Source organism: Conger conger, chromosome 3, assembly GCF_963514075.1.
Source record: "Conger conger chromosome 3, fConCon1.1, whole genome shotgun sequence".
Classification (NCBI taxonomy): domain Eukaryota; kingdom Metazoa; phylum Chordata; class Actinopteri; order Anguilliformes; family Congridae; genus Conger; species Conger conger.
This window is the reverse complement of record NC_083762.1, coordinates 9,622,973-9,640,799: the sequence shown is the minus strand read 5'-3', so window position 1 is coordinate 9,640,799 and position 17,827 is coordinate 9,622,973. Positions and strand designations below refer to the sequence as shown.

Here is a 17,827-nt window from a genome sequence, read left to right as displayed (position 1 = left end):
AGCAGGCGTTTTTATTCCCAGTGTCGCGTCTCCATTGTTTCACTTGTCAGTTTGAGCGAACGTCCAAGGTCTTTTAGCCCTGACGAGGCTTGGCGGTGGCGGAGGGAGAGAGAGCTCCTGACGGTTATTGAGTACAGTGGGGCTGCAGAGCTTAAGTGTGGAAACCCTGCGGTTTCAGGTGATTAGGCCGTCATTAAGTTTATTTGACACGACTGCAAGCTGATTAGCGCGGTGAGGCGAAGATCATCGACGCGAGAGAAAGCCAACGGCCCAGGACCAGCGCCGTCTCTAAGAGCCCGCCGGCGGAAAGCTCCGGTCCAGCAGCCGATACGATCCACGTCATCCATTTTCACATTCACATCTGGGAGCACAACCTTAAATTAGATGGCAACTTAGCCATGCTACCACAGAGTATGAATATGATAAAATGTGATCGCAAACTCAGTCGTAAACAAGCTACAGTAAATTACTTCTTTCAAAGACATTTATCAGGGTTATATGGGTATAACAGAATGAGTAGCTACACAGTAGGTCTACCATATAACCTCAGAGTAAATAACATATGGTACTTCCTTCCTTTGCATAATTTCAGAAGGGGTATTTTAAAGAACTAGAGCAGACACACACACTGTGTAGACTGTGCTAGAGGTAACAGATCAGGGTACTGTGTAGACTGTGCTAGAGGTAACAGATCAGGGTACTGTGTAGACTGTGCCAGAGGTAACAGATCAGGGTACTGTGTAGACTGTGCTATAGGTAACAGATCAGGGTACTGTGTAGACTGTGCTAGAGGTAACAGATCAGGGTACTGTGTAGACTGTGCTAGAGGTAACAGATCAGGGTACTGTGTAGACTGTGCTAGAGGTAACAGATCAGGGTACTGTGTAGACTGTGCCAGAGGTAACAGATCAGGGTACTGTGTAGACTGTGCTAGAGGTAACAGATCAGGGTACTGTGTAGACTGTGCCAGAGGTAACAGATCAGGGTACTGTGTAGACTGTGCTATAGGTAACAGATCAGGGTACTGTGTAGACTGTGCTAGAGGTAACAGATCAGGGTACTGTGTAGACTGTGCTAGAGGTAACAGATCAGGGCACTGTGTAGACTGTGCTAGAGGTAACAGATCAGGGTACTGTGTTGACCGTACTAGCAGTAAAGGCAGAGGTCCCCTCATGTGGGAAATGTTGGCTTCGTGGGGCCTCTGTGCCAGTTTGCTGTGATCTGACAACAGGCCCCAGTGCTCTCATTGTTCCAGCTAGACCCATTAGTCACCGCCGACAGGCCCGGGCGGAGCCCTGCCATTTCCCTCACTTGCTCTCCCTCCATGATTGTCCCTGATTGCAATGAATTATTGAGACTTGCTTTTCAAGCGCTCTCCATATCAATGGTGATGAATGGTGATTTTTTCCCCCATCTTTTCGTTCCTTATGTCCTACAGTGTGCGCACAGGCATGGGGGTGGGGCTGGGGGGGGTGGCTCTGCTGTGTATTACAAATGTAGAAAAGATGTTCAGAAAAATCGAAGGTTGAAATTCCTGGCTGTTGAGCACAAGTGCTTGCACTTACCTGTAAAAGAGAGCTGCTTGAATACATATACGCAATTGTCTTTCGAAAGCGGCATAAGAGGCAGCAGCATGCCCACGTTTCCCCGGAAAAATCCGGCTCTGTGGGAATGATTAATCCGCTCTATGCGGCCAAGCTTGCCTGACACCGCGGTCTACAGGATTTCAATATGTGCCGAACAGCACATCCTTCCCTCAGGACCGGTCGTGTGTCGCTTATACCTGCTCCTCTGGCGTCAGAACCAGTCGTGTGTCTCTTATACCTGCTCCTCTGTCGTCAGGACCGGTCGTGTGTCTCTTACACCTGCTCCTCTGTCGTCAGGACCGGTCGTGTGTCTCTTACACCTGCTCCTCTGTCGTCAGGACCAGTCGTGTGTCTCTTATACCTTCTCCTCTGGCGTCAGGACCGGTCGTGTGTCTCTTACACCTGCTCCTCCGTCATCAGGACCGGTTGGGTGTCTCTTATAACCGCTCCTCAATCGTCAGGAACGGTTGTGTGTCTCTTATACCTGCTCCTCTGGCGTCAGGACCGGTCGTGTGTCTCTTACACCTGCTCCTCCGTCATCAGGACCGGTTGGGTGTCTCTTATAACCGCTCCTCAATCATCAGGAACGGTTGTGTGTCTCTTATACCTGCTGCTCTGTCGCCAGGACCGGTCGTGTGTCTCTTATACCTGCTCCTCTGTTGTCAGGACCGGTCGTGTGTCTCTTATACCTGTTCCTCTGTCGTCAGGACCGGTCGTGTGTCTCTTATACCTGTTCCTCAGTCGTCAGGACCAGTCGTGTGTCTCTTATACCTGCTCCTCAGTCGTCAGGACCAGTCGTGTGTCTTATACCTGCTCCTCTAGCGTCAGAACCGGTCGTGTCTCTTACACCTGTTCCCCCGCCGTGGGAAGGGTATCACCCCCGGGCCCCGTTGTGCTGAACTGTGAATCGCACCTGTCACCCCCAGAGACGGCCATTAGGTGTCTTTCCGTCCCCGGCTCGGTGCCGCTGGCAGAGCGGCCGCCCTTCGTCAGGCTGGCGAGAGGACCGCTGTGTCCTGAGGGCAGCTGGGACACGTCTGGGCCAGGTGCACGGGCCACACTCTGTGAACGGATCTGAGACCGAGTCTCCAAAGCGTGCGGCCTGCCAATCGGATGAGGGGCCGCTCGGCAGAGGGAGTCTGCGCTCCAGACGGTTAACAATGACAACGACAAGTAATACAATGTCATGTACTTATGCGTGTTTTTAACTGAACATTCAAATGCCGATGTAACTATGATCACTACTGGTGATTAAAAGCAATGGACTTTGACACAAACAGTAACTTCTTATTTAGAACAAAACATTACCAAAAAAACCTACTCTTCAAAGGCTTGTAAGGAGAACCTGGGGGGCTATGTGCCTGCCACCCCTCCACTTGAACATTCCCCCCGTGGGGGGAGTGGGGTGGTGGAACTAACCTATCCTCGCCCGGCAGTGGGGCTGAACGTGCCCGGTGGTAGGTCAGCGCCCCATCCTGACCGGCAGTGATGTCACAGCAGGAACAGGTCAGCAGCACAGCTGGAGGCTCAGTCCTCCATCTCAATCCCCACAGAGGGAGCAGACAGCCCAGACCACAGGGAGGGGGCCATCTGCTACAGGCTGGGTCGAGCTTCAGCGCGCTGAACCCTCCCGTCCGCGTGAGGAGGAACATCTGGCCAGGCCCACCCACGGCACCTATCTCAGGCGCTCCTAACAAACTGGTGAGAGGCTAACCTTGGGCATCGCTGGTTGTTTAACATGGCAGTCCAGCTACCGCCGCATCTGCTGGCTTTGTCAAGCTCAGCACAGCCCTCGTTTCTCGAGGGTATTCCCTGTGGTGCGCATCGCTTTGGGGCGGGTCCTAGGGGTGGATCCCTCTTTGGGGTGTGTCTCTGTGGCGAGTGCCTCTTTGAGGTGGGTCCCTGGGATGGGGTCCCTCTTTGGGGTTAGTCCCTGGGGTGGATCCACTGTGGGGCGTGTCTCTGTGGTGAGTGCCTCTTTGAGGTGGGTCCCTGGGATGGGTCCCTCTTTGGGGTTAGTTCCTTGGGTGGATCCACTGTGGGGCGTGTCTCTGTGGTGAGTGCCTATCTGGGGGTGTCTCTGTGGTGGGTAGCTCTTGGGGGTGGATCCCCGGGGTGGGTCCAGTTTGGAATGGGTCCCTTGGGATGGGTCCCTCTTCGGGGTGGGTCTCTGGCTCAGATCTCCAGTCTGGGAATTTGGGAGCTGGGTCAGGCCGAGTGTGGGAGAGTGGGTGCCGGGTCAGAGAGTGGATATTTTTAGTGAGAGAGTTCTCCTTGATGGGTGCTGACGGCCAGTGAGCGGCTTGGCCTTTGAAGGACCGACTCTGAGCGCGGATTTTCAGCAGGGAAAGTGCATTTTTCAACCCCGCTGTTTTATGAGAGCTATTAGGAGGTCATTTATAAGTCCATTCCGGGTAATTCTTTTGGCTCTAAGGTAAGGTGACCCTCACAAAGGCTGAGTAACAGGGAGCCACTACGGTTTCTGAGCTCCTGTGGAAAGTTTTTTTTTTACGGTGCACTATTTTGTTCAGACGCCGTCTTACGCGGCGTATAGAAGCAGCTGAGTGGCTTCCTTTGACGGCATTGCATCTGGGTGCTGTGCGCAGTGCATCTTGCTGGGGCTGCCTCTGGGCTGGATTCAGGGTTATGCTTGACAAGACGTTTGCTGCGCGACACATCCCTTACATCACTTCCTGTCCCTCAGGTTTCCTGTCAGGTGGAGGTGGTCTTTCCTAAGCTCCACTGTTATTGTTGATCAAGCGAGAGCTTTGCGCCGCAGATCATTTCATGACATAATTTGCAGTATGTGACACTGCCCCTTGGCAACATCACTGCAGATATAGAAGGTGACAGATAGCTTGTTCATCTTTATTCGCGTTGAAGCGCTACTAAAGTTAAAAACTTAACTTTTAAATTCCACAAAGAGATTGTAAATAGTGTAGCTGCAATAAAATTAGATTCTTTCCAACACTATTTCCGTTAGAAGCGAGAGAAAATGGCTGAACCTGCTTTCAGCTAGGGATTTCCATTAATCTTATTTCTTCTGGTTCATACTTCCTGTGAGTTTCACCGCAGCGTTCAACTGCCAAAACAAGTTTCTAACCTGTGCTACCAAGCGAGTTGTTCCAATTTTAGAAATCTCCAAAATGCAAATACTCTCAGCAGGCCTCTATATTTATTAAATTTCCTCCCAAATTGCCTTGAAATTGCATTCCTCACACTCAGAACTAGCCTGTGTATGTCAAAGGGCTCTTTCTATCGGCATTTCATATTTGTGGTCGGGTGCGAGACTTTGCGCTGAATAACAAGCAGCTCTCTCCAAGATGTCTGAACTACACAAATATCAAACAACAATTAGCAAATAAAAGATAAGGCAGGGATGGGAATTAGGAATCCTCTTACCAACAAAAGGATTGTCAGTGAAGATTGCTCAATTAAACCTGAAGCTCTGCCAAAGACCCTAACAACGGTTCGGCGTGAATCGGTGAATTGGGTACGAGTCGGGCTGGAGTGAGTTTGGAGATTATAGCCGTCAGCGGAGGCCGCTGGCACCGGCACGGACCTGACCGACAGCTGAGGTGAACCTGGCTGGCAGCAGCAGTCTATGACAAGCACGAGGAGAGCTCCTGTAAGAATGACGAGTGGAGACGGGTGAGCCTCGGGCCCTACCTCAGGCTACAGCCGCTTATCAGTGTTTGTGTGCAGGCGCGCGCCTGCAACGTCTGCGCCAGCGCGCGTGCGCTTGTGCATGCTGGGGGTGTGTGTAGGAGTGCACGAGCATGTGTGTGTACGTGTGTGTGTGTGTGTGCACGTGTGTGTGTGTGTGTGTGTGTGTGTGTGTGTATGTGTGTGTGTGTGTGTACGTGTGTGTGTGTGTGTGTGTGTGTGTGTGCACGTGTGTTTGTGTGTGTGTGTGTGTGTGTGTGTGTGTACGTGTGTGTGTGTGTGTACGTGTGTGTGTGTGTGTGTGTGTGTGTGTGCACGTGTGTTTGTGTGTGTGTGTGTGTGTGTGCACGTGTCTGTGTGTGTGTGTGCGTTTGTGCATGCTGCGAGTGTGTGTAGGAGTGCACGAGCCTGTGTGTGTATGTGTGTGTGTGTGTGTGTTTGTGCATGCTGCGAGTGTGTGTAGGAGTGCACAAGCATGTGTATGTACGTGTGTGTGTGTGTGTGTGTGTGCACGTGTGTGTGTGTGTGTGTGTGTGTGTGTGTTTGTGCATGCTGCGAGTGTGTGTAGGAGTGCACAAGCATGTGTATGTACGTGTGTGTGTGTGTGCGCGTGTGTGTGTGTGTGTGTGTGTGTGTATGCGTTTGTGCATGCTGCGAGTGTGTGTAGGAGTGCACAAGCATGTATGTGTGCGTATGTACATGCACGTATGCGTGCGTGTGCACATGTGTGTGTGTGTGTGTGTGTGTGTGTGTTTATGACAGGATGTCTATAAAAAGCTAAAATGAACGTGGAAAAAGAAGCAGCTTGATGGCTAATCACGTCAGTGCTCGACGTGTTTATAACTGAGGAGAAGATGATTTGTGTGGGACAGAAAATACACTTCATTATTGGTAATTACATTCAAGTATACTGCAGTACACTGACAATAATAACTGCATTTTTTCTACTTTTCACTGAAATGCTGCCTTCTGGTTATTTTTTGGATTACAGTTTGAATGGAAATCACTATAATATAGCTTATAGTTTTGAAAACAACCGGTACTGCAACAATACTGTGCATACATATAGTAGAAGCCCCTATAGAGCATCTGGCCACACAGAAACGGACACCAGTCCGAGGGGCACATCACACACTGAGATCCAGTGCTTTATCAGGATGAGTCACTGAACAGCCCTGAATTCATATAAATATCTGATCTAAAACATGGCCTTGTCTGTAGCGGACACACAGGCACCAAATAAGGAGCGTGTAATGGGAACACATTGTGAGATATTTCAGGTGGCAAAAAGTGGACAGAAATGATGAAATGTGTGATTCTGTATGAAGGCTTAAAATATATTTCTGTACTTTTTAAAAAACGCATTTGTGATGAGGTGTTCTTTTCCGCCAGGGCCCTTTTGAGGAATAAAGACCTTTTTCTTTCACGGACTGCTTTATTTTCCATCTTATGATCAGCCTCACTATTAACCTTGAAAAGAACGAGCAGGCTGAGTAATTGGAGAGGACCTTTATCTTTGTTTCTCATTCTAATGCACTGGAGATAAAAGTGAGTGGTTGGGTTTTGGGCGAAAAAAAACTTTAGTGAGCAGAGAACAACACGTATCTTGGACCTGGGAAGCATTTTATGTTGTTTTAATTATATTTGAGGGATTGTAACATACCCACACAATTTTCCATGTATGTGAACAAACGAGTTACACTGAGCAGAGCTGTATCTTAAATGCAACAACAGACAAAAATACTGTAATAATGCACGTGAATGTCTTTGTCGGTTGACACAAACAAATCTCTTTGGACTGTCATCGTATATGTGCTCGTTCATTTTTAGGGCTTATTGCTACAACTGACATTTTATCCCTCCTGAATTTGCTAGCAACATGCGGCAATGTTCCCATATTGACTCACCCTCCCTTCACCCTGATACTGTTCCACAAATCCTATAGGACAACAACTCATCTCCCTGCTGCGTACTACGCCAAGATGAAAGCATTGGGGATGTAATAGACAAATTCACCGTGATTTTACATTTTAAATGCAATGACTTCTCAAGACAAATGAATGAAAACCATAATCAGTGTCAATTAATAATGCTAATTATTTGCTGGTTATAGTTCCAAGACATTTTCCTGATAACATCTTTTTTTTTTTTTTTTTTGTACAGATCCACATATTTTGCATGCAAAGGAAGTGGAAAGGCAGGCAATGAAGCGTAAAGAGAGACATCAGTGATATATTTACGAGCGCAGTGAAGGACAGATCAGCCCTGGGTAGTATTCAGAAAGCAAATATGCACTAAGGCTGATGAAAGTCAACAGCAAGCTTCAAAATGGCTGTTGTCTCGACTATAATAACGGGAGGATAGCATGTCCTTCATTTGAAGGAAGAAAAGGCACTCATTCATTTCAGCATGCTGTAATATAGACATAAAACGTAATTATCACACTGTATTACATACATAAAGATTTTAATCACTGCTACAAGGTAATGATAACACCATAATGTAATAAAAATGGTCATCCAGAAAGCGTATTCTCTCTTCACAAATATACCGCTTTGCGAGAGGTATACAGTATCTACACATGAAAAATGAAGACAATGGGTCCCAAAAGGACAAGAAGAAAATCTGGTTTTAATTAACATAATTTCTCATTTACAGCCTTTTCCATCACTTTTGGAAAGCCGTCGGAAGTGAGGTGTAGGATTTTTTCCCATGTGGCTTTTCCACTTTATTTGAAGTTAGCGTAATCTTTCTGTGCATTTCTCTCGAGTCTACCTTTCCTGAAAGATGCCAAATCCATTCCTCAGAAGTCGGAAGTCCGTGACAAGGAACCATGAATTCAAAACAGAGCCGCGATGCACACACAGTATACATACTGTATATATAGTGAGAATGAAAGGTGAAAAAAAAATCCATAAAGACAGATATTGCATTGATATATTTTCAGGAAAGCAGTTGCTGATAAATAAAACGACAGTGATTGCCATCAGTGTATGGCAGCACTACAGTAAGTTCAGATGGTGTTGTTAATGGAGAGACCCTAACACGGGGGCGCGGTGCGTGGGTATCTCATGTGCGATTTAAAAGCTTGACCCTCAGGCCTGGAGTGAAGAGCTGGAATAACCACAGCGCAGCAGCACTACCAGACCTCTATACTCAACCTGTCAAAGCAGCTCTTCTGTGGAGCCAGAGGGCTCGCTCGCTGATGGGGGATCTGTCCACACGTTTTAAACCTATTATTTACTAGTCCACAGATATTGGGGTTTATTTAATGCCGGAGCCCCGTCCGAAGTTACATAAAAGCCTGAAATTCAACCCCCGGTTAAACCGTGCGGCGGTATAGGATTGTGAACAATTTAAAATTTACAACTCGGCCGTTTGGCCGGCGCTTTTAAGCCGAAGTGGCTCGCAAAAGGGCATTCCACATCGCGAGCGATCGATACGGGAGCTGGAGATACACAAATGTACAATTATACAAGTGCCACCATCAAGGTGCACGCCGCCTCAAGACCTAAGAAGATAAAGAGAGAAAGGGGTTTGGTTTGTTTGTTTTAAACTTTAAACTGTGGAATAGTCCAAAAATGTTTTTAAATGTTTTCAGGAGACAGCCAGCGAGTCTGCCTTCCTTCCTTCCTGGAGGAGAAGGTCATTCTACCATCAGGGAATGAGGAGAGAGAAGAGCGGGCCACCAGGAGGATTCTGGGTACTCAAAGAGATAGAACAGCCACCTGGCAGAAGGGTGCGGATAGGGAGTTCCGGTTGGAGAGTATGTAATAATCAGTGCCTGTTTATAAAGTACGTATACCACCACTCGAAACTTGCCAGTATGAGAGAGATGAATTGAGGCTGTAGACTACAGAGGCCTCACAGCACAGGCCAATATACCGGCTACTGAGGCCAGACAGAAGATTTCAAGGGCTTGTATAATTACAAGTGGAGCCACTCTCCTGATGTTGTGGAGTGAGAGTCTGCAGGATCAGGTGGTTTCTGCAGTGTGTCCAGAGACACTCGGCTGGTCATCCAGGGTCACACCGCGGTTCCTCGGCGAGCGGGCGGAAGGCACTGCAGAGCTATCAACAGCGACTGAAGCATGAGTCTCCGGGGAACCCTTAGCCAGGAGGAACAGACGTGCTGTCTTCCCCAGATTAATCTGCAGGCGAAAGGTGGCTATTCTAGCCGTAATGTCAGTCAGGTACACTGAGATATGTGCCTGAGCTTGGGTGTCGGAGGGACAAAATGAGAAAAAAAAAGAGCGGGGTGTCGTCAGCATAGCAATGATATGACATGCTGTGAGCAGAGAGAAGTGAACCGTGTCATGTAGAGAGAAAAGAGGAGAGGACCGAGCACTGAGCCCTGTGGGACACCAGCCAGGAGGGGGCGGGCGGAGGAGACGGATCCCCCCCAGGCCACCTGACACCACTGTTCTGGAAGATGTGAGGGGGAACTATGAGCGAGCGGAGCCTGAGATGTCCGTCTCCAGAAGGAACCTGGCGTTGGCGGTGTCGAACGTGGCAGACATTAAACAGGATGAGGATGGACCTGAGTGACTCAGCTCTCAGTGAGTGAAGAGTGCGGGCGACTCCGGGGAGAGCAGTAGGAGTGGAGTGGCCAGACTCCAAACCTGATTGTTTGGGGTCGAGGAGGTTATTCTGCCGGAGACAGTTGATTGAAAACTGCATGCTCAAGAAAATTATTTAAAAAAACACAGTGTGCTCAAAACGCAATTAATTCAAACTTGGGCAGGAAAACGTGCAGTTACCAGGGCAGGTATACTTAGACCTTCACACAGCAAATGACCCCCCCCTAATGCATTATTGAACTGCATGTACTGAAGGTCATTGACAACTAAACGCAAAGCGTTTCTAAATGAAGGAGCACAATGATACACAAAAACAAAAAGACTATTTTTACAGGGCGAAAGAATCGGGCCTGTGAAACCCATTCCCGGAGGTAATCTGCCGGCTAGCTGCAATGTGCAAAGGCGGCATTGTACAGATTCATGCTTCAATATTAAATCTATGAAATGTAATGTTAAATAAAATGAATAAAGCTTTGTAATAAGGAATCATTCTTCCCTGTTCCTTTTATTGTCTCTTCTGGGAGAATCATTTGGCTCTGTGCAGACTATAAAGATTATTGGCAAACTTTCTTTGACTGTCTCAATTTTAATGAAGTGCCTCGTGAAGGGGTTGACCTTAAAAAGGTCAAAACAATTTTTAAACATATTTAACTGAAATAACAGAAAGAGCAAATCTAACACAATGCCAATGATGCAAGGCTCGGTCCTTTCCCTGCGGACTGTCGGGAGATGTTCTTCTTGTGGTTTCTGAAGTCAGGCCTCAGAAGCCACTAATCTACACGACTAACTTACACATGCAACGCACATCTTACCTACACCAATGAAACCAACATTTAAAATATATAGCAAACATCTCAACCTCTTTTTTCTCTATTCAAGCAACATTTGCCATGAAAAAAGCGGTGTGTTGTTGTCAAGGGTTCTTTCAGTGGCTTCAGTGGGAGAGGGGAGAGGGGCGAGGGGAGAGGGGAGAGGGGCGAGGGGCATGGGGCGGGGGGCGAGGGGCGAGGGGCGAGGGGCGTGGGGGGCGAGGGGCGAGGGGAGAGGGGCATGGGGCGGGGGGCGAGGGGCGAGGGGCGAGGGGCGTGGGGGGCGAGGGGCGAGGGGCGAGGGGCATGGGGCGCGGGGCGAGGGGCGAGGGGCGAGGGGGACTTCCATCAGGGAGGGGACGTGAGCGAGGGATCCCCGGGCCTCTCATCCTGGCAGTTGGCCAGGGTAAAAACAGGCACTGCGTGGTCAAACACTCCTGATTAATATTACATGGAGACCAGTGCAGGGATTTAAGGAATATTACTTAGTAGTGTGCTCACTCACTGTGTTACACCACCACTTAAGCACTTAAGCTCGCTGTCATACGCCATTATTACCGGGTCTGAAAGGCCGGCTGACGGATTCGGTTCACGTGAACTCAAACGTGGCGGTTATCCCGCGGCTCTGCGAACATCCCCGCTCGCTCAGCCCCCCCCAGGCACCTCGGGTTCAGCGGTGCACGGCCGCGGAGGCAGGAGCGGGACCTCCCGGGGATAGGGAGGAGGAGGGGAGCGGCGGAGCGGTGGAGGTGCGTGGGAGGCGCAGGGGGAGAGGGTTAAAACCGGTTAGACGATGACCGGCGCCTCGGAGTTCGCTGGAGCCTCCGCAGAGAGGCGTCCCGAAACGGAGAGGTTACCCGCCCTCCTCCCACTCAGCCCGGCGTCAAGAAGCCTCCACGCCACACGCTGACCCTCAGCCAAACCCGCCGTTCCTCCTCGCATTTTAACACAAATATCATAACGATGGAGATACCATCACGCACGGGGCGTAGATCGCACCCTTCTGGAGTTATCGACGGTGGGCACGAGGGCAGATTTCTGGAGCTTCCGCAGAATTTTCTCACAACTATCTGAAGCACAAAAAACAAAAAACCTCATCATAGCATTATAAGGCGGCCATAACACGGAGAAACTGGAGGACTGAAAAGCAATTGTCAAAATGTTACTATATTTTATGTTCTTTTTTTATAGCCTAACTGTATTTTATGGTTTCGTACATAAAGCACGATATGCATTCCTTATTAAAAAAAGATGACCACGCTCACCCTCTCCCGAAATGAAAAAACGATCGATAAAAAAACCCCCGATAACGGTACGGCGCAGGAGCACGGTGAGAAATCCTACGAGGGAACATCCGCATCTGCTTCCATGTACTCTACCGCCGGGGTCTTTAAAGCAAGAGGCACCGGTGGCTTCCAGCCCAACGCCGCTTTCTGACATGCGAGGCTTGGAGCGGGGCCGACTGCTCGCTTTCTGACGGCGAATCACATTCGAATGTCAGATGTCTCTGCGTATAAATAAACACGTTACGGGATTAGACAGCCGCCGCTTTTAATATTTGAAGCTAATTTTTCTGAATACCAAATAATTCCTGCAAAAAAAAAATCCATAAGATGAATCATTGATTCATGCACGTTCGGCTGTCCTAATGGGAGAGAGAGACGGGGAACACGTGTGCACGTTCATTATGCTCTCGTAGAAGTTTTATGATGTTTTATTAAGTTGTATTACACAGAACACAGATTGGACATCGGGCATAACAATGGATGGCTTAAATTGCTTCTCCTTGTCCAATTCTTTAGAGTACCTAAGAGGCAAAGCAGCGCTAACAAGCTGGAACATCAAAAAAAAGTGGATGGCTTGTGAGATTAGACCATTTACACATCCCAACAAATCTCCCACAAAACAGGGCATAAGTGCTCCCCACAGACACCAGAGAAGGTTAATTCACGAAATAGTGCATTAAACCCAGAAGAACTGACTGGGCCTCCGGCATAAAAGCCAACCGAGTATTAGGACATACTGTGCTAAACTGTATTATAAAAGACCAGACTGTTTTTTCCTCTTTTTTTATCATTTTGGATGAAATAATGAGCGAGACCCGAGAAATAGAGAGAGAGAGTGCAGCAACAGAAGCTGACACCAGTTGGGACTAGATTGTGGAAAACTCTCTTGTACATTCATATGATGTATTTGTGCTTCGGAAACACGCTTTAATGATTGTCATTTGAATAAATCAGTTATAGAAACGCAAACCGAGGGAGAAACGGAGAGACGGAGAAGGAGAGAAGGCGCGAGACGGGGAGGAACGGACGGACGGACGGACGCTCACCTTGCAGAGGAAGCTGACGTTGAAGCCGAAGGTCTGGGCGTTCCTGGAGCCGGCGTTCATGTAGTTCCCCACCAGGAGCACCATCTCCAGGAGCCGCGTGAAGCCGTCGCTCCTCTTCACCTCCTCGCAGGCCAGCGTGACGTTCATGATGTCCGGCCGGATGTTGTTCACCTGCTCTTCGAACGTCAGCTTGAACAGGATCCCGTTGAGGCGCGAGCGCAGCAGCTTCACCGAGCTCATCTGGAAGGTTCCGGGGGGGGGGGGGATAGAGTTAGCCCAGAACCCAACAGGAGGCCCAACATTAACTCAACACCGAAAGTGCAGTCTACTGGTCTTAAGCCTCTTAAGAAGCCGCTTAAAGAGGCCAACCGCTTCTGGCTAGAACTGTTTCCGTAGCAGGGCGCCCGTCCAAGCTGTCTTCCAAGCTGAAGTTTAATTTGGCTTTTCATGACAGTCTGTCACAAGAAATAAGGTAGCGCATAACTCTTGACAAAACCTTCCGGTTCTTTCCTTTCTCTTCCCCCCTTTTCCCACAGCAATATTCAGTGCAATCGCATGTGCTGCTGCTTGACGGCTTGCCTGATAGTTCAAATGAAATCGCTCATTCAGGATAAACTGCACTTGCTCAGTTAATGAATCACAACAAGCTTTTGTCTGTCATCAAAGTTGGAACTCTACGCCACTGAGCAAAGGAAAAGCATCCGACTACAAGGGCAAACATTTAGCCTGCAAATACATCAATCACAGGGATGAACAACTGCGCTAAAAGAGACAGTTTCTGTAAGGGAACGGACTCGTTTGAAGACGGAATGCCTTGAATTAACAATTAGAGGGGTTATTTATGTCCTGGGACTGCAGGAGAAATAGAAAATGGCGATCAGACGTCAGAGACGAGCTAAAGTGCGTGCGCGGTGTCACTCGGTGGACGGCGGGCGGGACGGCGGGTGGGACGGCAGGCTTCACGCGGCACGGAACCCCGAGACCCGTACGAGACGCTCTGGCGCCGGCCCGGTCTGTGAGCGAGCTGTCGTTCAAAAACACGAAACCAAAAAAAAAACTCACGTCTGGGGCCCTTCGTCCTCCCTGGCCAAATCTGATTCCTCAGTACAACAGCAGACGAAACGACAATAAAGGAGGGGTGGGAGCGCGACAGCTTGAGGGAGAGGCAGCCGGAGGTGCCCTTATTTCCCCCGCGGAGCGGAGCGGCGTGTCGGGGCAGGGGCGAGGCGCCCCGTTATTGCCGAACCGGACGGGGGAGCGGGGGGGAACCGTGGGCCCTCACTTCATTACGACACCAAAAGAGATGAGGGAGAGGCGGCAAACAAAGGCAATGAAAGGACGCCGGCCTCATCATACCCGGCCGTACACAGGGCTCGCAGGGAAGGCTGGAACGAACAGACCCCGGTGATGGGCATGACTGGGGACTGGGAGACGGGGATACGAGGCAATTCAAAGCAATTGACTGGGTTTCTATGAGCGCCCAGGTACTGTGCATCAAGATCAACCGGCCTATGCACTGCAGGAAAAAAAATAAGTTAAGAAAAAGTCTCAACGTGTATTTTAGTCTTATATTGAAACTTAAATTATATTTTTTTACAAAAATATTGCCACTGAGGTACTGTAAGAGACAATGGGGTAAGAAAATTTCACTGTAATGTAACAAACTGTAATGTAAAACATGTATTCTAATCGAGTCTTATTAAGTCTTATTAAGTCTTATTACGAGACTAAAGCGGTTGCTATGACAGTAATTTTAGTTTATGAATGTTGCGTGGCTAGCTCTGAGATCCGAGAAGGGCTTGCGTCATCTCATCAACACTTCCGAAGCTTTCATTATGTGCAGGTGGTCCTCGAAGGTACAGTATTTGTTGTTTACATTCATTTCGACCTTTCAGAATATTTTGCCCGCAAAATCCCCCCCACATGTTTTTCCGAGACTCAAAAACCCACTCAACGTTTGTGTTCCAGAGAAAAAAGAAAAATGAGCATGGGCTCATTTCACGTTTTCAAGAATGATGACGATTTACCTGCACACTTCACTACTTCGACTTCACCTTAAACGACCATGGGAAGCCACGCAGAAATACGCTACCTCCACCTTTCCCACCGCACCCGCTAACCTGCTACCGCGATGGGCTGCTCTCTGTGAGCTTCAGGGCGTGCGGGTGAAACTTGTAAACAAAACACGGAATTCATCGGGGCCTGAAAGCGGGCTGCCGCTTGGAGTCCTAATCACGCTCTGTGTGAAAATCTTGGTCTTGCTTCTTCATTATTAATCAAAATGGCTGCCTCTTTCAGTCACAACTGGGCTACCAGATTTGACTTGTCATAAAAAATGCCCTTTACATTCTTGGCCTTTTAATTATACATTACTGCATCTCTTTATATATTGAACAGCGCTGATACTGCAGAGAGCCTGAAGGCGCTCTTTTTTTTCCCCTCTCGCTTTCTTTCTTAATAGTTGTGCTCTCGGTTTCCTGGTCCCCTCCCCTGCACACAGTCTACCAGTAGAGCCCTGATAAAGATTTAAAGGGATAGAAATACACTAGCAATGTAACACTGGAGAGCAAAATGTCCAACAGTGAATGATTGTGTGTGAGAGGGAGAGGGAGAGGGAGAGAGAGGGAGAGGGGGGGAGACAGAGAGAGAGAGAGAGAGAGAGAGAGAGAGAGAGAGAGGAAGAGAGAGAGGGTGATGGACTAGTAAAGTGTACGAAATGGAGGAGAGGGGAACAGGAGTACGCATAAGAGAGGGAGGCAGAGAGGAATGGGATTGTGGGGGAGAATTACAGGAATATCTGCAGGATTGAAAGGCTTTTCCTGGGGAAGAGCAGGAGAACAGCCTCGGGGGAGCTCTTACCACGATGCCGAACTGCTCCGACTCACAGAGCTCCTCGTACTCGCTCTTCAGCTCCGCCAGCGAAACCAGCTCCTTCTGCTCCGGAAGGTTCTTTATCAGGTTCTGCAAAAACCAGCAGAACAACCGTCAGTCAAGCTTCACTCAGTCCCATTACAGTCCATTGCGCTGGACTAATATATATATATATATATATATATAATATATATATATACACACAAAAGCACACAAGCTGTATTACTATGTTAGGTATGTAATTACATACAGTAAATTTCATTTCGCTATGGTCTGTCTCATATGCCTGACCCTCCAAAGTCAAGCGTGGAATTCCAATGCACAAAACGGATTTTAGTTCCCACTTAATACTAATAAACAACCACAAACGAATGCTAAAAGTAATAACTGCATTCATGTATCACATACATAAACTACACGTAGTGTATAAAAGTGGAATAACTTTTGCTGTGACTCAGTAGTTGTAATTACCAACACTGTTTTATTCAGGGATAGCATTTAGAAACAGAAGAACAGTACTGGAAGGCCTGAAGAAGGGGTGGGCTGATACAGTGCAGAAGACATCTGCCCATGTAAAGCACACAGCGCACTTTTCTTTCTGATCCCAGGATGTGCGGGATCTGTCACAGTTAAGCCTGATGCATTTCAAAAACCAAAAAAAAAACGGTACTCAAAATCCGTAAAAGTCTCAAAAGGCTTTCAGCGTTGCATATGTCCTCGGAAAAAAAGAGCCGGGGAAGTAGGTGTCGTCTTGTGTTTTCGACAGGAAGGAGGCGAAGGGCGACGAGTGAAAAGCCGTGGAAGAGATGCATTGTGGGAGACGGAATACATTAAGCGCAGGGAAATAAAAACACATTGTGTCACGCAAAGCAAGCGCGCGGATTATTAATGATTTTTCTTCTTTTTGAATAAAAGCGCATTATCGGGGCACGACTGAGTCATGCAGCTTTCGCAGGGCTGTTCCTTCCTGAAACTTTTTCAGGCTGAGAAGTCGAATCACGGCACCGTAGGATGAGCAGAGTTAATCACGGGTACGAGGGCTCTTTGCAAGCCCTCAAACAAACAGCGAAACAAGGTTTGAATTGAAAGCGAAATGTGTACCGTCTCCACCTGCAATTTCTCTACTGTACGGTGGGTATTTTCTCTTCAAAAGCTTACCGACGTTGAACAAGGCATTACAGCAAATAGGATGTGTCATGCACAAACATACACTGTTATTTAAAAAAAAGAAAGAAAAAAAAACCTTTTAGCTGAGCAATTTCCTAGCATCTTAATGATACCTCCTCAACTGAATTGCAGAATTTCAAGGATGGCTCCATCAATGCACATAAATAGAGGAAGTATTTCCAAACGCACTGAATTTTTTGAAAAGAGGACACCTAGGCAATTTTCAGTTAATTAAAACTGAATGGTAAATAAGCTATAAACAAAAACACGAAACCTGCCAACCTCGGAGACCTTTCAGAAAGCAACACTCCCAACACCGCAATTATCTCAAGACAAAACGTGCAGAAAGGGACCAGGATGAAAAAAAATAAAACCTCATTCTGCTTAAATGTTAATTGTGCACGTAAAGGTCAGTTGAGCAAATGGACTGAACCATGGTGACCTTTTTTTCTTTTTTTTCTTGGAGAAAAGATACCCTTTCTCCAGCTCTCAGTCACCTCCTCTCTCATTAGCGACCAGTGTGAGCCTCCCCCACAGTCACATGACCCCCCCCCCCCCCCCAAAAAAAATCACTGCCAAAACTGCAGCGACCTGGGCAGAATGGGAGGGCGTGATGTTGTTTTCCCATAATGCAACGGTGGGAATGGTTGGCGAGGCGGGGCGGGATTCACAACGCGCCACCCCGGACCGTAACGCCGGCAGGGCTAAATGTTTACTCCTCTCCTTTTACTGTTGTTCATTATCCTAGTTTGTATCACTAAGTGCCAGAGTCAATATGGGGAGGGGTGGGGTTTAACGATATTCTTCTTGCTCCACT

General features: G+C 48.2%; 1 protein-coding gene across 1 annotated transcript in view; it reads right to left on the bottom strand.

Annotated features, from left to right (window-relative positions):
• diaph2 (diaphanous-related formin 2) overlaps window positions 1-17,827 on the bottom strand; it is a 482,385-nt gene that overhangs the window by 168,258 nt on the left and 296,300 nt on the right. Inside the window, 2 exon segments of the mRNA XM_061234698.1 lie at window positions 12,973-13,212; window positions 15,832-15,933. Coding sequence (XP_061090682.1) covers window positions 12,973-13,212; window positions 15,832-15,933 — 342 coding nt within the window.